At 65.6% G+C, this 20,149-nt stretch overlaps 1 protein-coding gene across 7 annotated transcripts in view; it reads left to right on the top strand.

Annotated features, from left to right (window-relative positions):
- Nucleotides 1-301: 301 nt before the first annotated feature.
- POU2F2 (POU class 2 homeobox 2) overlaps nucleotides 302-20,149 on the top strand; it is a 39,216-nt gene continuing 19,368 nt past the window's right edge. The window contains exons 1-11 of one of the 7 annotated variants that reach the window (XM_043502145.1): nucleotides 302-425; nucleotides 12,507-12,572; nucleotides 12,844-12,878; nucleotides 13,100-13,155; nucleotides 14,135-14,247; nucleotides 14,645-14,814; nucleotides 16,816-16,921; nucleotides 17,834-17,925; nucleotides 18,450-18,611; nucleotides 18,767-18,908; nucleotides 19,249-19,397. In XM_043502145.1, the coding sequence (XP_043358080.1) occupies nucleotides 395-425; nucleotides 12,507-12,572; nucleotides 12,844-12,878; nucleotides 13,100-13,155; nucleotides 14,135-14,247; nucleotides 14,645-14,814; nucleotides 16,816-16,921; nucleotides 17,834-17,925; nucleotides 18,450-18,611; nucleotides 18,767-18,908; nucleotides 19,249-19,397 (1,122 nt within the window). In that variant the 5' untranslated portion in view covers nucleotides 302-394. Of the gene's footprint in view, nucleotides 426-10,371; nucleotides 10,477-11,780; nucleotides 12,005-12,506; nucleotides 12,573-12,843; nucleotides 12,879-13,099; nucleotides 13,156-14,134; nucleotides 14,248-14,644; nucleotides 14,815-16,815; nucleotides 16,922-17,833; nucleotides 17,926-18,449; nucleotides 18,612-18,766; nucleotides 18,909-19,248; nucleotides 19,398-20,149 lie in introns of those variants that run through there. The other 6 variants (XR_006276937.1, XM_043502144.1, XM_043502147.1 and 3 more) reach the window with 6 other exon arrangements.

Raw genomic sequence — 20,149 nt, 5'->3', positions numbered from 1 at the left:
TTGTGTGGGGCGGATGCCCCTGGCTGTGAGGGCAGCGGGTGGTGACTGGTGCTGTCAGAGACGGGAGACTGGGCTGGTTGCCTGCCAATCTCTGTGGGCCTCACTGCAACCCCCTCACAGTGCCTGGGTGAGTGGGCAAGCCCCCAAGTGTGTAAAAACCCTTGAGTGTCCCCTAGCGAGTGTGCAAATGCCTGATTGATTGTGCAAACCATCATGTCCCCTGGGGTGTGTGCCATCCCTTCGGAGTGCAAACCCCTTCCGCCCTGGAGTGGGTCCCTGCCATGGGACTGGCTGTAGGTGCCTCGGGGTGGGGGTAACACTTGGGGCTGGTCCCCCCCAGTCCCAGACCAGTTCTGACCCGGCTACTCTCTCCCCAGGTTCTGGACTGGAGTGAATGTTTTACAGCTGCCACTTCTGCCTGAAAGGTCAGTGTGTGCACGGGGCAGGGGAAGGGTGTAGCCCGCGGAGACCAAGGGATCTGGGGGGCATCGCTGGCTGGTGGGAAGCAGGAAAGGGGGACCCAGTGTCCGTGCCTGTGCCATGTTGGTTTAGCATCTCACCTGGATCAGGACTCCTGGGTTCCGTCTTGGCACTGGGGAGGGCAGTGGAATTGAGTGGTCAGAGGAGGAGGGGCTGGGAGCCAGGGTCTCTTGTTGACTGAGTGCCTCAGTTTCCCCTGCTGTATGCTAAGGCAGTGGTGAGGCTTAGATGGAGTGGGGGGGGGTTGGACTTGGCTGCCCAGTGTTGTGGAGGGCATTTCCCCCCGGCACTGGCAGCAGGCGCCGTGCTGGAGCCTGCTGGGGTCGGAGAAGACCAGGCTGAGCTAGTGAAAACTGGGAACTGGCCTGCCGCCCACTTCCCCACACTGCGGGCAGTGGGAAACCAACCCCTTCTATCGCTCTCTGCCCCCAACTAGCTACTCCTCCAGTTGTCGGTCCCCGAATCGCTCTACATGACCATCCCTATGTCCATACATCTGTCCATCCATGCTTTGCCCTCCTCTACCTGACCATCCCTCCGTCCATCCCCGCACCCCTCTACCGAACCATCCCTCCATCCGTCCATCCATCCCTGCACCCCTCCATCCGTCCATCCATTCCCGCACCCCTCTACCAAACCATCCCTCCGTCTGTCCGTCCATCCCTGCACCCCTCTAGCTAACCATCCCTCCATCCGACCACCCTTCTACCCAGCCATCCCTCCTTCCGTGCGTCCATCTCCTCACCCCTCTACCCAGTCATCCCTCCATCCATCTGTCCATCCCCGCACCTCTCTACCGAACCAACCCTCCGTCCATCTGTCCATCCACACACCCCTCTATCCAACCATCCCTCCGTCCGTCCATCCATCCCCGCACCCCGCTACCCAACTATCCCTGCATCCGTCCATCCATCCCTGCACCCCTCTAGCCAACCATCCCTCCATCCGTCCATCCAGCCACCCCTCTAACCAACCATCCCTCTGTCCGTCTGTCAATCCCTGCACTCCTGTACCCAACCATCCCTCCGTCCATCCCCGCACCCCTCTACCGAACCATCTCTCTGTCTGTCTGTCCGTCCATCCCTGCACCCCTCTACCCAACCGTCCCTCCATCCCCGCACCCCTCTACCCAACCATCCCTCCGTCTGTCCATCCCTGCACCCCTCTACCTAACCATCCTTCCGTCCGTTTGTCCATTCCCCGCACCCTTCTACCTAAGCATCCCTCCCTCCGTCCATCCCAGCAACTCTACCCAACGATCCATCCCTCCATCCGTCCATCTCCACACCCCTCTACCTAACCATCCCTCTGTCCATCCATCCATCCACGCACCCCTCTACCTAACCTCCCTCCGTCCATCCATCGCTGCACCCCTCTACCCAACCATCCCTTCGTCCATCCATCCATCCCCGAACTGCTCCACTCAACCATCCCTCCATCCATCCATCCTTGCACCCGACTAACCAACCATCACTCAGTCTGTCCATACCTGCACCCCTCTACCCAACCTCCCTCTGTCCATCCATCCCCGCACCCCAATTCCCAATCATCCCTCCGTCTATCCGTCCATCTCTGCACTCCTCCATCCAGCCATCTCTCTGTTAGTCCATCTGACCACCTTTTACCTAACCATCCCTCTGTTCATTTGTCCATGCCCAACCCTCTCTACCTAACCATCCTTCCATCCGTCTGTCCATCCCTGCACCCCTCTACCCAACCATCCCTCCATACATCCATCTATCCATCCCTGCACCCCTCTAACTAACCATCCCTCCGTCCATCCATCCCTGCACCCCTCTACCCAACCATCTCTCCATCCATCCATCCATCCCTGCACCCCTCTACCCAACCATTCCTCTGCCCATCCATCTCTGTACCCCTCCACCCAGCCATCTCTCCGTTAGTCCATCCAACCACCCCTCTACCTAACCATCCCTCTGTTCGTCTGTCCATCCCCACCCCTCTACCTAACCATCCCTCTGTTCGTCTGTCCATCCCCACTCCTCTACCTAACCATCCCTTCATCCATCCATCTCCACACCCCTCTACACAACCATCCATCCGTCCATCCATCCCTGCACCGCTCTACCCAACCATCCCTATGTTTGTCCATCTGACCACCCCTCTACCCAATCATCCCTCCATCTGTCCATCCCTGCACCCCTTTACCCAACCATCCCTCCATCCATCCCCGCACCCATCCACCCAACCATCTCTCTTGTAGTTCATCCAAACACCCCTCTATCTAACCATGCTACCATCCGTCCATCCATCCCTGCAACCCTCTATCCAACCATCTCTCCATTCATCCATCTGACCACCCCTCTACCCAACCATCCCTCCGTCTGTCAATCCCCGTGCCCCTCTACCGAACCATTCCTCCATCCCTGCACCCCTTTACCCAACCATCCCTCCATCCATCCCCACACCCCTCTACCCAACCATCCCTCCATCCGTCCGTCCATCCCCGCTCCCCTCTACCCAACCATTTCTCCATCCGTCCATCTCCACACCCCTCTACCCAACAATCGCTACGTTAGTCCATCCGACCATCCCTCCACCTAACCATGCTACCGTCCATTCATCCATCCTTGGATCCCTCTACCTAACCATCCTTCCATCCATCCATCCCAGCAACCCTCTGCCCAACGATCCATCCCTCCATCTCCGCACCCCTCTACCCAACCATCCCTCTGTCCATCCATCCATCCCCACACCCCTCTACCCAACCATCCCTCAGGGGTGTGATGTGGGGGGATTAATTTGCAGGGGGATGGGGCTGGGGCTTAGTTTGAAGGGGGGTATCAGGCAGGGGTTAGTTTGCAGGGGTAGGGGGGTGTCAGGAGGGGGCATGGTGGGTGTCAGGTGGGGGGTTAGGTTGCAGGGGGGATGAGGGTGTCAGGAGGGGGGATGGTGTGTCAGGCAGGGGGTTAGTTTGCAAGAGGGTGGAAGGTGTTAGGAGGGGGGATGGGGTGTCAGGCAGTGGGGTGTCAGGCAGGAGTATTGGGGGTGAGGTGGCGGTCAGTTTGCAGGAGGGTGTGAGTGTCAGGAAGGGGGATGGGGGTGTTAGGCGGGGGGGCTAAGGCCGGGGGTTAGTTTGCAGGGGTGTGGGGGTTTCAGGAGGGGGGATGGGGGCATTAGGCGGTTGGTTGAGGGGGCGATTAGTTTGCAGGGGGGATGGGAAGTGTCAGAAGGGGGAATGGGGGCATTAGGCGGGGGGGTGTTAGGCGGGGGTTACTTTGCAGGCGGGATAGGGGTGTCGGGAGGGGGAGGGGGCGTTAGGTGGGGGTGTCAGGGTGGGGGTTAGTTTGCAGGGGGGATGGGGTGTCGGGACGGGGGGGGGCGTTAGGTGGGGGGTGTCAGGGTGGGGGTTAGTTTGCAGATGGGATGGGGGTGTAGGGAGGGGGCGTTAGGTGGGGATTGTAGGTGGGGGTTAGTTTGCAGGGGAGATGGGGGTGTCGGGACGGGGGAGGGGGCGTTAGGTGGGGGTATCAGGGTGGGGGTTAGTTTGCAGGGGGGATGCGGGTGTCGGGACGGGGGAGGGGGCGTCAGGCGGGGGTCAGCCCCCCGTGGCAGCACCCAGGTAATTGCTTTTGTCTGGGCGGACTGGCCTGGGGGGGTGCAGGGACCCCGGCGCGGGGGGTTTCCGAGGGACGGCAGGTCGTTGCGTCGCCGTTGCCGGCGTGTGTATGTGTTGTGTGTGGGGGGGGTGAGCACAGTGCGGGGAGGGGGGGGGACTGGCTGTTGGCGAACAGGGGCGGGGGCGCCGCAGGCCTGCGGGAAGGGGGGGCCGGGAGGGGTGCCTTGTGCTAGGACGTGTCAGTGAGGTGAGGGGGTCACGGGGGGGCATGGACACGGGGCGGGGGGGTTTCGCATTGTGGAGCCTGTCAGGAGATATGCTGGGGGGAGACACACAGGCCGGGGGGGGGCTGGATCGGGGCCCATGTGTGCGGGAGGGGGTCCCTGGGTATTCCCACAACTCCCCCCCCACGCAGCTCGGGACGCCCACCTGCTCCGTCCGGACCTGGGCGAACCCTCCCCCCGCAGCCTCGCACCCCCCCACCCGCCGCTGACCAGCCGGCCCCACGCGTGTTCGCGGGGAAGGTGTCGCTGCTTGTCCCCCCCCGCTCCGGGGGCGGAGGCGCCTTGTCACTCGCGCCGGCTCCACGGACGCGTCCGCGCCGCTGCCCAGCGCTGGCCCGGGCCCCCAGCCGCCCCGGTACGTGCGGGGGGTGGGGTGGGGAGCGGGCTTGGCTCTGCCCTGCCCGGCCCAGCTCGGCTCGGCGGGATCGATCCCGAGCGTCACCGCGCAGCCATCGACCCGCCGGCGGCGATCGATGCGGGGGGTGGGGAACCCAGTGGGGGGGAATGAGGGACCGTGGAAGAACACGGAGGGAGGGAGAGGGGGACACCCAGTGGGGGGAACGAGGGACCGTGGAAGGACGTGGAGGGAGGGCGGGGGGAGCGCAGGGCCAGGGGGGCACTAAGGCAGGGGGGCTGAGATGCTGGGGGAAGGGACTGGATGAGGGGTGAGTGAGGGCAATTCTGGCCCATGGGGGACCTGGGCCTGGGGTGGTGGGGAGTCAGGACAGCGGGCTGGGAGTCCAGATACCAGAGGGTTGGTAGGTTCCGGGGCAGAACGTTGGGGCTGGAAGGTTCCATGACTAGAAGAGTGGGGGTGGGAAGGTTCCAGGGTGAAACATTGGGGCTGGAAGGTTCCGGGGCAGAACATTGGGGCTGGAAGGTTCTGGGGCAGAACGTTGGGGCTGGAAGGTTCCATGACTAGAAGAGTGGGGGCGGGAAGGTTCCGAGGCGGAACGTTGGGGCTGGAAGGTTCCATGACTAGAAGAGTGGGGGCGGGAAGGTTCCGAGGCGGAACGTTGGAGCTGGAAGGTTCCATGACTAGAAGAGTGGGGGTGGGAAGGTTCCGGGGCGGAATGTTGGGGCTGGAAGGTTCCATGACTAGAAGAGTGGGGGCGGGAAGGTTCCGAGGCGGAACGTTGGGGCTGGAAGGTTCCATGACAAGAAGAGTGGGGGTGGGAAGGTTCCAGGGCGAAACATTGGGGCTGGAAGGTTCCGGGGCGGAACGTTGGGGCTGGAAGGTTCCGGGATGGAATGTTGGGGCTGGAAGGTTCCATGACTAGAAGAGTGGGGGTGGGAAGGTTCCGGGGCGAAACGGTGGGGCTGGAAGGTTCTGGGGCAGAACATTGGGGCTGGAAGGTTCCATGACTAGAAGAGTGGGGGCGGGAAGGTTCCGGGGCGGAACGTTGGGGCTGGAAGGTTCCGGGGCAGAACATTGGGGCTGGAAGGTTCTGGGGCAGAACATTGGGGCTGGAAGGTTCCATGACTAGAAGAGTGGGGGCGGGAAGGTTCCGGGGCGGAACGTTGGGGCTGGAAGGTTCCATGACTAGAAGAGTGAGGGCGGGAAGGTTCCGGGGCGGAACGTTGGGGCTGGAAGGTTCCATGACTAGAAGAGTGGGGGCGGGAAGGTTCCGGGGCAGAATGTTGGGGCAGGAAGGTTCCATGACTAGAAGAGTGGGGGCGGGAAGGTTCCAGGGTGGAACGTTGGGGCTGGAAGGTTCCATGACTAGAAGAGTGGGGGCGGGAAGGTTCCGGGGCAAAACGTTGGGGCTGGAAGATTCCGGGGCAGAATGTTCGGGCTGGAAGGTTCCGGGGCAGAACATTGGGGCTGGAAGGTTCCGGGGCAGAACGTTGGGGCTGGAAGGTTCCATGACTAGAACAGTGGGGGCGGGAAGGTTCCGGGGCGGAATGTTGTGTTCACAGGACGACGGAGGAGTGGGGGACTGAGCCGATTGCACGTTGGGGTGTCCCCTTCCTCAGCCAATCGCCCAGCTCCTCAGCTCGCGCCCCCCACCCTGTCCTCGCCCCGGCCCGGAGGTCAGAACAGCCTGGCAGGCGGGTGGCCTGGGGTGGTGGGAGGGAGGGGGAGGGCAGGCGAGAGAGAGTGTGGGGGGGTCTCTCTCCTCATCAGCATTTAATGAGGTCGGAAGTGGAGCCACTTAATGAAGTTTAATGGAGTTTTAATTAGTGTCAGCTCAGCTGGGCCAGCATCACTGAGGCCCTGCCTGCACTGCCCCCCCAGCCTCCAAACCCTCCCCCATGGGCCAGCCAGCTCCAGGGGCAGGGGACTGGGCACAGGGCCTCTCCCCTTTAGGGGGCACCAGCCTCGATCTGCCCCGGGGGGGACTGGCTGGCTGGGAGTGGGGGGCGGGGTGCCAGCTCCCATCCGGCCCCATCTGATGCTCATTCAGTAGCCCTCCCGTGATGGGGGTTCACCAGGACTCAGCCCCCCACCCTCAGGGCAGGAGTTTCCCCTAAATTTCCCCAGCCTTCCAAAGGCACCAGGACTGCTGTGTGGCCCCCCCACATCTGTAGCCTTGTATTGGAAGGGGGGGGCTCCCGTGACCCCCCCGACCCCCCTCCCGGCCCCCTGAGGGGACAGTGTCCAGTCTAGCAGCAGGGACGAGGGGCTGACTGGACAGCTCTGCCAATCGGGCCAAATGGGCAGGGGAGGGGGGGCCGGGAGCCACACAGAGATTGGGGGGAGACACCAGTTGTGGGGGTGAAGCGGGATGGCTGGGGAGGGAGGGAGCGGCCCTTGCCCCTGCCTCCTTCTCCCCATCCATCCCTCCCAGCTGAGCCAGGGGCCTTGGCATTCTGAGCTTCCCTACAGCAGTGCCCTGCCAGGCTTGGGATGAGGGGTATTGGCAGAGCAGCGGGGTCTAGTGGTTAGCACAGGAGGGGCTGGAGCCAGGAACTCCTGGGTTCTCCTCCCCAGCTCTGGGAGGGGAGCGGGGTCCAGTGGGTTAGAGCAGGGGGGCTGGAGCCAGGACTCCTGGGTTCTCTCCCCAGCTCTGGGAGGGGAGCGGGGTCCAGTGCTTAGTGTGTGTGTGTGGGGGGGCTGGAGCCAGGACTCCTGGGTTCTCTCCCCTGCTCTTTCTGTGTGACCTTGGGCAATTCCCGTCTCTTTGGCTTTCTCCATCTCCCCGCATGTGGCTGGCGTGGGCGTGTTCCTGCAAAGGCTGAATCTGCTCCTCTCCTGATGGTTTAATTCTCTCCCATCTTGAACAGGGGGGGGTGAGTCCCCCCAGTTCTGGGCCTCGATCCCTGAGCGGGGGGAGCAGACAGCTGAGCAATGAGCCTTGTGCAGTCGTGACCTGTGGTGCCGGGGGGGCGGGGGGTTAGGAGAAGCACCTGAAGAGAGGGAAGGCAAATGGAGCTGGGGGGGCCGTGCAATGGGCTGGCTGGTCAGAGCCGGCAGCCCCCCCTGGCTCCCCCCCACGGCTGATCGATTGGCAGCCGAGACACTGAACCATTTCCCATTGTTAGACAAACTCCCCGTGGCAGCCCCGGTGGGGTGGGGGGGGCTGTGACTGATGTACGATGCCCCCCAAGAACAGCTCCCCCAGCTGCCCCCGTCCCCCCGTTCAAACCCAGCCAATCATCACCTGCTGTTTTCTCTCCCCCTCCATCTTCCTGTTCTTTCCCCACTGCTCCCATCCCTGCCTCCAGTCTGTCCCTCTGCAGTGAATTTGGGCCCCCCCGCACTCTGTTACTGGTGAGAATTATTTGCACTGGAAATGCAAGCATCTGCATGGCGCCCTCAGTGTGCAGGGAATTATTGTGGGGCCTACAATATTGGGTCTCTTACGCACTGTGCCCCCCTTGGCAGGGCTGTGGGAGGGGAGATGCAGGGGGCAGAAAAGGAGGTGGGGGGTGCAGATGAGTGTGCAAGTGTAGGGGAAGAGGCAGGCAAGTGTGCGGGTGCAGGTGGACGCACACAGACGTGCAAATGGAAGATGTCCCCCACCCCAGACCCCGCGTGTCTGGCCCAGCTTGGGGTGAGGCCGAGGGGGGGGCTGGTCGCACCCTCGCCCACAACACCCCCTGCTGGGAGAGGGCCTGGGTTCACCCACTCCCCATGCTGGCCCTTCCCCTGGCCCTCTGTCCCCCCAGCTTCCCTCACCAGGAGCGTCCCCCAGCCCTTCCCCCTGCCCCCCTAGCCTCCCCATCCCTGGGGAGTGTCCCTGGGGTCCCACCATCCTTGGGGAGCCTTCCCTGGCCCCACCCCCTGGTCCCCAGCCCAGGGAGCATCTCCTGGCCCTTCCCCCTGGCCCCTCAGCCCGAGGAAGTATCCCCCAGCCCTTCCCCTGTTCCCCCCGCCCTTCCCCCCTGGCCTCCCCATCCCTGGGAGCATCCCTGGCCCTTCCCCCTGGCCCCCGCCTCTCCATCCCAGGGAGTATCCCCCACCAACACCCCCCTCAGCCTCCCCAAGTCCCTGTCGATGTTCCCCTGACTCTTCCCGCCCCCTCCAGATCCTGCAGCGCCCTCCCCCGAGCCTCCCCACAGCAGCCACGGACCCCACAGCCTCTGGTGCTCCCCCAGTCTCCTCTGTCCTCACAACGCCTCCACCAGCCCCCCCACCTTGACTGCTGCAGCCCTTCTGACCCCCAGCCGCTGCCAGCCCCCCAGGCTGACCCCTGGGTGGGGGAGGGCTAAGGTTGGGGGTGTGGGGGCTCACTGAGAGATGGGCACAGGGGAGACTGAGGTGCCCCGTACCCCTGACCCGCAGCCTCTGCCGGCCTGGAGCTGGGTGTGACCCTGTCTGTGCAGGGCTGGGGGGGCGGGTTGTGGGGCTGGGTGTGAATGTTCATGGGGTTCTGCTGCCCCCTGGCGGACAGAGGCTGAGCTGCAAGTGCTGGATCAGCAGTTGGTGTCTGTGCCAGACCCAGGGCAGATTGTGTGTGCGCGTCTCTGTCGGGGCCCTGTCGCGCATGGGGGTGTGCGCGTCTCTGTCGGGGCCCTGTCGCGCATGGGGGTGTGCGCGTCTCTGTCGGGGCCCTGTCGCGCATGGGGGTGTGCGCGTCTCTGTCAGGGGCCCTGTCGCGCGTGGTGGCGCGTCTCTGTCGGCGCCCTGTCGTGCGTAGGGGTGTGCGCGTCTCTGTCAGGGGTCCTGTTGCGCATGGGGGTGTGCGCGTCTCTGTCAGGGGTCCTGTCGCGCATGGGGTGTGCGCCTCTCTGTCGGGGCCCTGTCGCACGTGGGGTGTGCGCGTCTCTGTCGGGGCCTGTCGCACGTGGGGTGTGCGCGTCTCTGTCAGGGGTCCTGTCGCGCATGGGGGTGTGCGCCTCTCTGTCGGGGCCCTGTCGCACGTGGGGTGTGCGCGTCTCTGTCGGGGCCTGTGGCGCGTGGGGGTGTGCGCATCTCTGTCAGGGGCCCTGTCGCGCGTGGGGTGTGCGTGTCTCTGTCGGGGCCCTGTCACACGTGGCGGGGGTGACTCTGTCAGGGGCCCTGCCACATGCCAGGTGTGTGAGTGTCTCTGTTGGGGCCCTGTTGCACGCCAGATGTGCATGTATCTGTGCCAGAAGCTGTGTCACACACTGTGTGTGCATGTGTTTGTGGGAGAGGTCTTGTTGCATACTAGGTGTATCTGCCTAAGCCAGGGGCCCTGTTGCAAGCTGGGGGTTGTGTGTCTGTGCCAGTGGCCCTGTCTCACACCAGGTGTGCGTGTTGTGTGCTGTGGCCCTGCTGCAAGCTGGGTGTGCATTTGTCTGTGCCGTGGGCCCTGTCACATGCCAGTTGTGCCTGTGTCTGTGCCAAGAGCTCTGTTGCATGCTGGGTGTACGTGTGTCTGTGCCATGGGCCCTGTCACACGCCGGGCATGCCTGTGTCTGTGTCAGGAGCTCTGTCGCACGCCGGGTGTACATGTTCGTGCCATGGGCCCTGTCGCACGCCGGGTGTTTTCCTCCCCCTCTCCTTCCCCACTGCAATTTCCTCCCAGCTGCTTCCTGCTGCCCGCGTTCCCCCTGCCCCCCCATGCTCCTTCCCTCTCTCCTCCCCGGGGGGGGGCTGGGAACTCCCCCCCGCTCTGCCCCTCCCCTGTCACACCCCCTCCTCGACCCGCCGGGCAACACGCTGCTGGGGCCCATGTAGCCGAGCTCCCCCCGCCATGGTGAACCCCAACAGGTGGATGCCAGGTAGTGGGTGGGGATAGGAGCAGGGGGCAGAGCTGGGTCTATTTCCCCTCCCTGGGCTCCCTCTGTGTCTTGCTCTGTTCATGGGGTGGGGGGGCTCCCCGCAAGGGGTGCTGTGGGGAGTGGGGCAGGGCTGATTGTGGGGTGGGGAGGGTGGGGGGCACTGGCTGTGGGGGGAGGCTGGCTGTGGGGGCTGGTCATGGGGGCCCTGGCTGTGAGGTTGGGGGGGCTGACAGTGTGGGACTGGCCATGGGGGGAGCTGGCTATGGGGTGGGAGGCGCTAGCCGTGGATACTGGCTGTGGGGTGGGGAGGCTGGCCATGGGGGGCTGGCTGTGGGGGGGAGGCACTCGCTGTGGGGGTGCTGGCCTTAGGGGGCTGGCCGCGGAGGGGGCAGCTGTGGGGGGCTGGCCGTGGGGCACTGGCTGTGGGGCGGGGGGGCTGGCCATGGGGGTTGGCTGTGGGGAGGAGGCACTCGCTGTGCGGGTGCGGCGTGGGATGGGGGCGGCCGTGGGGCACTGGCTGTGGGGCGGGGGGCTGGCCATGGGGGGCTGGCTGTGGGGTGGGAGGCACTCGTTGTGGGGGGCTGGCCGTAGGATGGGGGTGGCCGTGGGGGTCCGACCAATTCCCCGGGGTATTTTTAGCCCTGGGTTTCAGTAAATCTGAGGTTGTTTTTAAACCGGCTAAAAATGCAAAAGGGAAACAAATAGGAGAAGTGAAAGTGCTGGGGGGGCTTTGCCAGGCCCGGCCCCCCCGCCCGGCGTGGGGCGCTCACACATGCCGCAGGGCCCAGCCCCCAGCAAGGGCGACAGGGGCAGGCAGGCTTGTGTCCGGGGGTGGGAGGCAGGACTCCCCCAGACCCCCCCGCCCCATCCCGCACAGTGGCGGGCAGTTCCACAGGCCAGTCCTCCTGCAGGGCAGAGCTGTGATGGGGGGAGGGGCTGGGCTGTCGGGGGGGGGGGCGGACCATCCTCACCCCCAGGCGGTCCCAGGGACTAGAGAATGCTGATGGGACCCAGAGAGCGAGACAATGGGGGGCGGGGCTGAGGCTGTCACAATTTGGGAACCTCAGGCCATGACCTGTGGGACAGGCCCCCGGCTGTACCCTGCCCCCCAGCCCTCAGCCGTACCCCAGCCCCCCCAGCACCAGGCCCCAGCCCCCTGCTGTACCCCATCCCCCATCCCCAGGCCCCATCCATCCCGCTGTACCCAGGCCCCCTGGCACCAAGACATGGCCCGTCCCCCTGTTCCCACATACCCAGTCCCCGGGATCCCCAGAATGAGCGTGCCCCCGCCCCCCCGCCCGCCTGTTTCGGGGTTTGTACCAGTGACTCAGTCCCTCATGCAAATGAGGCAGCAGGTGGCTCTTGACAGCCTCGGGCTCCGGCCCACTTGCTCCCGGGGCCGTGGAGCCAGCTGAGCAGCCAGGAGCTGGGGACCGTGTCTGCACCCTGGGGGGCAGGGACCCCCTGGGGCTGGCCGGAGGGAGAGCAGGCGGCATGGAGAGGACGGGGTTAAATTCTCACCCAGGAGGTAATTCCTGGGGGGTGCTTGGTGGGGAGCAGGGTTGGGCGGGGGGGAGTTGGCTGGGTCACCCCCAATTTGAATTGGTGGGGGAGAGGCTGGGAGAGGGAATCTGATGGGGCGGGGGTTGGGCTGAAGGTTTCCATCTGTGGGAGGGGGGAGCCCCAGCCTGAGAGCACCAAGCGGGGGAGGGGAAAGGGCCCATGTCCCATCCCCACCCCAGGGCTGGTGCCCCCTAGAGGGGACAGGCCCCATGTCCCATTCCCCCCCGCCTGGGGCTGGATCGGGGCCAGTTCCGTGCCCCACCGCAGCGAAGAGACCCGGCCCCCCCGGCTGGACACTCAGTCTCAGGGCTTGTCGCTGAGCAGCCAACAGGAGCCCGGACTCCGGGGTTCTCTCCTGGCTCTGGGAGGGGAGTGGGGCCTAGTGGTTAGAGTGGGGAGAGGGTGGGGGAGCCAGGACGCCTGGGTCCCAGGCCCGGTTATTCATCGCTCCCCGTCTCTCTCTCTAGAAATAAGAATGTCTAAGCCTCTGGAGCTGGAGAAGGCGCAAGTGCAGCTGCATGGGGAGCACACAGGTAACCCCGAGACCCCACTGGGGCTGCCCCCCGACTCCCTGCTGGGGCTGCCCCTCCCCCTCCCTGGGGGCTGCCCCCCTCCCCCGCACCAGTCTCTTCCCTGCAGCGGAGCTGGCAAAGGGGGTCGGGAACGAAGCCTTTAGCAGGCCCTGTGCGTGCCCTGGTTTGGGGGGCCCAGCGTTGGGGCGCAGGGCCCTGGGCGGGGGGTTGTGAGGGTTTGATCCTGCTGTGGGGGGCAGGAGATGAAGGTTCATTTTCTCTCGTGTTCCAGACACAGAACGAAACGGCCCCGACACAAACCACCAGGTGAGTGAGAAGGGGGGGCTCTGGTGTGGGGGGGAGCGTGGCAGGGTCCTGAGAGGTGGGTGGCAGGGGGAGGGCGGTGGGGGAGCAGTGAAGTTGGGGGGAAAGGGAGGGCATGCAGGGCTGGGGGGTCACGGTGGGGAGTGCACTGGGGTCATGGGGAGCATGGGGGCACAGGAGGTCCCCATCCCCCCACTGACTCGGGGTCTCCCCATCTGTCACAGACCCAGCAGAGCAAACCAGCCCCATTCTCCCCGGCCCCCACCGGTCCCAGCCCAAGGTAAGAGCTGTGCCTGGTGGGGGGCAGTGCCTGAGGGGCCTAGTGGGGGCAGTGTCTGGTGGGGGGCAGTGCCTGGTGGGGTACAGTGCCTGGCATGGGGAGTTGGTGGGGGCCGTGCCTGGCGGGGGGCTGGCAGGGGGACAGTGCCTGGTACGGGGGGTGGCAGGGGGGCCGTGCCTGGCGGGGGACAGTGCCTGACGGGGGGCAGTGTCTGGCGGGGCAGTGCCTGGCACGGGGGCTGGCAGGGGGGCCGTGCCTGGTTCTTAGGGGTTTCCACCCCCCCCCGTTCCTGTTTTTTGCTCGGCTGGCTGGCTGCGGGCGAGACTCAGGGGGTGTGGGTGGGGGGAAATCCCGGGGCCCCCGGGGTGGCAGCAAAACAGGAAGCGGCTCAGTGGGCGGGGGGGCGGGAGAGAGCGCGAGCGAGCAAGCGCCCCACCCCCCCGCCAACCCCCTCAGCAAGCTGGGGAGCTGACCCCCCCTGAGGTAACCCTGGTCCTTTCCCCCCCATCGCAGCTCCCAGCCCTGCCTCCCCATATGCCCCCTCATGCCGGCGGGGCCGGGGGAGGGGATCTCCCCGCCCAGCACCTCAGAGTTTCCGGGGGGGGGTGAGTCTGGCTCCGTGGTGGGAGGGAGAAATCAGCGTGAGAACGGCCCAGGCTGGCCTGGAGCCAAAAGTCTCCCCCCACCAGGCCCCCCTCTGACCCCTGGCCCCTCCGCTCCAACTCCCTTGGCCAGGCCCCCCCCGACTCCTGACCCCCCTGCTCTGACCCCCCCACCCCTCAACTCTGACCCCCCTGGCCTCTCTGTGACCCCGACCCCTCCAGGTCCTGCTGTGACCCCACTCCTCCGCTCCAACCCCCCTTCCAGGCCCTCTCAGACCGCACCCCACCAGGCCCCAGCTGTAACCCTTTACCCCTACCAATGCCCCACTCTGCCCTCCCAGTGCCCTGCCCCTGTGACCAGTCTCTCCTCCCCCCAGATCAAGGCGGAGGACCCCCCGGCCCTGCCTCCAGCTCCAGCACCCGCCCCCCCGGCCAGCAGCCCCACCTGCCCCAGGCCCAGCTCATGTTAGCAGGCAGCCAGCTGGCTGGGGTGAGTGGGGGCCCCTGGTGGCGAGGGGTGTTGGTCAGGGGCCTGTCCCCTCTAGGGGGCGCCAGCCCAGGGGTGGAGGGTGGGAATGGGACACGGGGCCTTTCCCCTCTAGGGGGCGCCAGGTGGGGGTGGGGAATGGGACACGGGGCCTTTCCCCTGCAGGGGGGCTGGCTCAGGGGGCAGGAAACGGGGCCTGGGGCCTTTCCCCTGCAGGGGGGCTGGCTCCTGGCTGGCTTGGGCAGCGAATGTGAGTGGGGGTCCCAGGCTGGTGCCCCTGTGCTACCGGGGTGGGGGCTGCTTTGCCGCTTGCTGGCGCTTCTGGCGGCGATGCTCTGGGACTAACCTGCTGCATCCCCTCCCCCCCGCGCCCCCGCGCCCCGGCTCGCCCGGCCCCCAGCTGACGGCCCTGATGCCTGCCCAGCAGCAGCTCCTCCTGCAGCAGGCGCAGCTCCTGGCCGCGGCCGCTGCAGCCAACGCCGCCAGCCAGCCGCCGGGGGGCGAGGCGCCCCAGAGCCAGCCGCAAACGCCCCAGCTGGCTCTGTCGCAGCCCATCCAGCTCACCCGCAGGTAAGGGACGGGTCCCGCGGGGGCTGCATCGCATGGGGCACTGCGGGGGGGCCACTGCATCGCACAGGGACTGCAGGGGGCGCTGCATCGCACGGGCAATCCGGGAGGTCACTGTATCACGCTGGGCCCTGCGGGGGGGTCACTGCATCGCATGGGGACTACAGGGGCGCTGCATCGCACAGAGCAATCCAGGGTCACTGCATCACGCTGGGCACTGTGGGGGGTCACTGCATCGCATGGGGCACTGCGGGGGGCGCTGCATTGCACGGGGCAATCGGGGGGGTCACTGCATCACGCTGGGCACTGCGGGGGGTCACTGCATTGCACGGGGAACTGCGGGGAGTCACTACATCGCATGGGACACTGCGAGAGGCGCTGCATCACACGGGGCAGTGCAGGGGGTCACTGCATCGCGCTGGGCACTGCGGGGGTCACTGTATCGTGCTCAGCACTGTGGGAGTGCTGCATCACGCTGGGCACTGTGGGTGTTGCTGCATTGCATGGGGCAATCCGGGAGGGTCACTGCATCACACTGGGCACTGCGGGGGGTCACTGCATCACACGGGGCACTGCGGGAGGTGCTGCATTGCACAGGGCACTGCAGGGGGGTCACTGCATTGCGCTGGGCACTGCAGGGGTCGCTGCATCGCGTTCGGCACTGTGGGGGCGCTTCATCACACGGGGCACTGCGGGGGTCACTGCATCACATGGGCACTGCGGGGGGTCACTGCATCGTGCCAGGCACTGCGGTGGGGTCACTGCATTGCACGGGGTACTGTGGGAGGTGCTGCATCACACGGGGCACTGCAGGGGGTCACTGCATTGTGCTGGGCACTGCAGGAGGCGCTGCATCGCACGGGGCGCTGCAGGGGGTCACTGCATCGCACTGGGCACTGCGGGGGGCGCTGAATTGCACTGGGCACTGTGGGGGCGCTGCATCGCAGGGGGCACTGCGGGGGGTCACTGCATCGTACTGGGCACTGCGGGGGGCGTTGAATCGCACGGGGCACTGTGGGGGTCACTGCATCGCACAGGGCACTGCAGGGGTCACTGCATCGCACAGGACACTGCAGGGGTCGCTGTTCCATACTGGGCACTGGGGGTATCACAGAAGTGTGCTGGGCACTGCAGGGGGTCACTGCATCTCGCACGGGGCACTGCAGGGGGTGCTGCATCGCACTGGGCATTGCGGAGGCGCTGCTTCGCACGGGGCACTGGGGGGGTCACTGCATCACACAGAACACTGCGGGGGGTCGCTGTTCCATACTGGGCACTGGGGGGTATCACAGAAGTGTGCTGGGCACTGCGGGGGGTCACTGCATCACACAGGGCACTGCGGGGGGGTCGCTGCACTGCGGAGGGGTTTCATCGCATTGCACCAGGCACTGTCAGGCATCACTTCACTGGGCTTGGCATTGCAGGTTGTCACTGCATCACACTGGGCACCCCAGTGGGGTCACTGCATCATGCTGGGCACTGCAGGGGTGTCTGTGTCACACTGGGCACTGTGAGGTGTGTCACTGCATTGCACCAGGCACTAAGGGGTGTCACTGCACTGGTCTTGGCATTGTAGGTGGTCACTGCATCGCACTAGACACCATGAGGGGGGCACTGTATCATGCTGGACACTGCATCCTGCTGGGACCATGTGGGGTGTCACTGCATGGTGCTGGGCATCTTGGGGGGCGTCTCTGCATTGCATGAAGTATGGAGTATGTCAGTATGGAGGGGTGTCACTGCACCAGGCTGGACACTGCAGGAGATGTTACTGAATTGCACGGGCACTGTGGAGGGCAGATCACTGCACCTGGCTGGTCACTGCAGGAGATGTCACTGCACTGCACCAGGCACTGCGGGAGTGTGTGTGTGTCACTGCATCTCGCTGTGCACCATAGGTAGGGAAAGCAGTCAGTGCCATGCACCGTGGCCGTACCATGGCTCTGAGCCCCACACGGCGCCAGGCCCTGTCCCCATCTCCCCCTGACCCTCTCTGTCCCCCAGGACATCCAGCAGCTCCTTCAGCTCCAGCAGCTGGTGCTTGTCCCTGGGCACCACCTCCAGCCGCCCGCCCAGTTCCTGCTGCCACAGGCCCAGCAAGGACAACAAGGTACAGCCCCACCCAAGGCATGGCCCCCCAGCCTCTCCCCCCCCCCCAGCCCCCCCACACCCTGCTCTCCCCCTGGCACGGCGCCCCAGCCTCTCCCCACCAGCCACCCCCAGCACCCTGCCCTCCTGCCGGGCACGGCCCCGCAGCCTCTCCCCACCACCCCTCCCCAGCGCCTTGCCTGTCCCCGTGGACAGACCCCCCAGCCTCTTTCCCACCAGCCCTGCCGGCCCTCCCTGCGGCACGGTCCCCCCCAGCACCTGCCCTCCCACCCCGCTGGCACGGTCCCCCCAGCCTCTCCCCACCCCCCCAGCCCCCCCAGCCCTGCCCCCCTGCCGGGCATGGCCCCCCAGCCTCTCCCCACCAGCCCCCCCATGCCTTGTCTGCCCCAGGGACAGCCCCCCAGCCTCTCCCCCCAGCACCCTGCTCTCCCCCCTGGGCAAGGCCCCCCAGCCTCTTCCCACCAGTGCCCCCCAGCATCCTGCCCTCCCTGCCGGGCACGGCTCCCCAGCCTTTCCTCCCCAGCCCCCCCCAGCACCCTGCCCTCCCCACCGGGCACGGCCCCCCAGCCTCTCCCCACAAGCCCCCCTCAGCACCCTGCCCTCCCTGCCGGGCACGGCCCCCAGCCTTTCCCCACTAGCCCCCTAGCGCCTTGCCTGTCCCGGGAACGGACCCCCAGCCTCTGCCCACCAGCCCCCCAGCACCCTGCCCTCCCTGCTGGGCACGGCCCCCCAGCCTCTCCCCCCAACCCCCCCAGCCCCTTACCTGCCCCTGGGGACGGCCCCCAGCCTCTGCCCACCAGCCGCTCCTGCAGCATTCGGCCAGGGAGCCCTTAGCACCAGCTCCCATGCACCACCCGAGGCAGGCGCATTGTGGGGCTGCGCGCCTGGGCTCACTCTCTCTCCTCTCCTGCAGGGCTACTCCCGACACCAAATCTCTTTCAGCTACCTCAGCAAAGCCCGGGGGGGCTCCTGCCAACCCCCCCCCGCACCGGGCTGCCCGCACAGGTGAGCCGGGTGGGCAGAGGGGTCGGTATCCACCTCCCACCTGTCTGTCCATCCATCCCCCCAACCCCCATCCCTCTGTCTGTCTGTCCATCCATCACCCTCCCCACACCATCCGTCGGTCCGTCCATCCATCTCCCCCCATCCACATCCATCTGTCCGTCCGTCCATCTCCCCCCACAGCATCCATCTGTCCATCACCCCCCACACCATCTGTGTCTGTCCGTCCGTCCATCAGCCCCACAGCATCCATCTGTCCGTCCGTCCATCTCCCCCCACACCATCTGCCTGTCCGTCCGTCCATCTCCCCCCACCCCATCCTCTGTCCATCTCCCCCCACACCATCCGTTTGTCCGTCTGTCCATCAGCTCACACCACCCATCTGTCCATCCGTCCATCTCCCCCCACACCATCCGTCTGTCTGTCCATCCCCCCATCCAGCACGGGGCACGAGGTCTGTGCTGGCTGCTGGGGTGCATGGATCCCCCTGTCTCCTGTGCCCCCCAGTGACCCCCTGTCCCCCCCAGCCAGTGACTCGGCCGGGCCTCCCCGAGTCCCACCTTGCGCACCCCCAGCCCCCAAAATGCCTGGAGCCGCCGGCGCACCCTGAGGAGCCCAGCGACCTGGAGGAACTGGAGCAGTTCGCCCGCACCTTCAAACAGCGACGCATCAAGCTTGGCTTCACGCAGGTACAGCTGGGGGAGGGGCAGCCAGGATGCCTGGGTCCTCTCCTGGCTCTGGGACGGGGGCCTAGTGGTTAGAGCAGGGGGGCTGGGAGCCGGACTCCTGGGTTCTCTCTTGCTGGGGGGCCCTGCTGCTGACTGTGACACCCCGCCCCCCACAGGGCGACGTAGGGCTGGCCATGGGGAAACTCTACGGCAACGACTTCAGCCAGACGACCATCTCCCGCTTCGAGGCCCTGAACCTTAGCTTCAAGAACATGTGCAAGCTCAAGCCGCTGCTGGAGAAGTGGCTCAATGACGCCGGTGAGGGGGGGGCAGCTGGGGGGGACAGCTGGGACCTGTGAGGGAGGCTGGGGACCCTGGGGGGCCCACCTGGTCGTGTCTGGGAGTTTGTGGACAGGCAACACAGAGGGCGGGTATCAGGCTTTGGTCTGGGGGACTCCTGGGGTGGGGGTCTGTGTGCTGGGTGTCTATGGGCTTTGGGGCCCAGAGGGTGGGTCAGGGCGGGGCTGGGAGTCAGGACTCCTGGGTTCTCTCCTGGCTCTGGGAAGGTAGTCTGAGTCTGGTGGGTTGGGGTCGGGATGGCGCAGGGTGGAGGCAGGATAGTGGGGGGGCCTGAGTGAGTGGTCTGTTCGCCCCCCAGAGACCATGTCGGTGGACTCGACCCTCCCCAGCCCCAACCAGCTGAGCAGCCCCAGCCTGGGCTTTGATGGGCTGCCGGGCCGGCGGCGCAAGAAACGGACCAGCATCGAGACCAACGTGCGCTTTGCCCTGGAGAAGAGCTTTCTCGCGGTGAGCCCCCTTGGAGAGACCCCCACCCCACCCCTGGCCTCACTTGGACCCCAGAGGCCCTCAGCCCCAGGAAGACCCTTCCTGGAGAGACCCCCCCATCCCCCTGGGGAACCCCCTCCCATGATGCTCCCTGCCATCCCGCTGCTTTGCGAGTGAGCCCAATGGTAGTGGGGGTCTGTCGCCTGTCGTTTCAATCAGCCGCTGCACCACATGGCCGGAGGAGACCTAATGGGAGGCCAATTCTCAAAAAGGCTCCAGAGGTGACCCCAGCAATTCCAGGCCGGCGAGTCTGAGTTCAATCCCGGGCAAACTGGCCAAAATGATTGTAAAGAACATAGATGTTGGGGAAGAGTCAACACGGCTTTTGTGAAGGGAAATCAGGCCTCACCCGTCCACTAGAATTCTCTGAGGGGTCAACAAGCATGTGGACAAGGGGGATCCAGTGGCTGTAGCGTCCATGGACTGTCAGGAAGCCTCTGACAAAGTCCCTCACCAAAGGCTCTTAAGCAAAGTGAGCTATCTTGGGATAAGAGGGAAAGTCCTCTCATGGCTTGGTAACTGGTTAAAAGATAGGAAACAAAGGGGAGGAAGAAATGGTCAGTTTTCAGAACGGAGAGAGGTAAAGAGTGTCCCCCAGGGGTCTGCACTGGGCCCAGGGCCTATTCGACATTCTCATAAAGATCTGGAAAAAGGGGTAGACAGTGTGTCACGGGCTCCCAGGCCCCTGTGCTCGCTCGGCTCCCTGCGGCCCC

This window comes from Dermochelys coriacea, chromosome 24, assembly GCF_009764565.3.
Source record: "Dermochelys coriacea isolate rDerCor1 chromosome 24, rDerCor1.pri.v4, whole genome shotgun sequence".
NCBI lineage: Eukaryota > Metazoa > Chordata > Testudines > Dermochelyidae > Dermochelys > Dermochelys coriacea.
The sequence above is the reverse complement of the archived record's forward strand: the minus strand, read 5'-3'. Positions and strand labels throughout refer to the sequence as shown.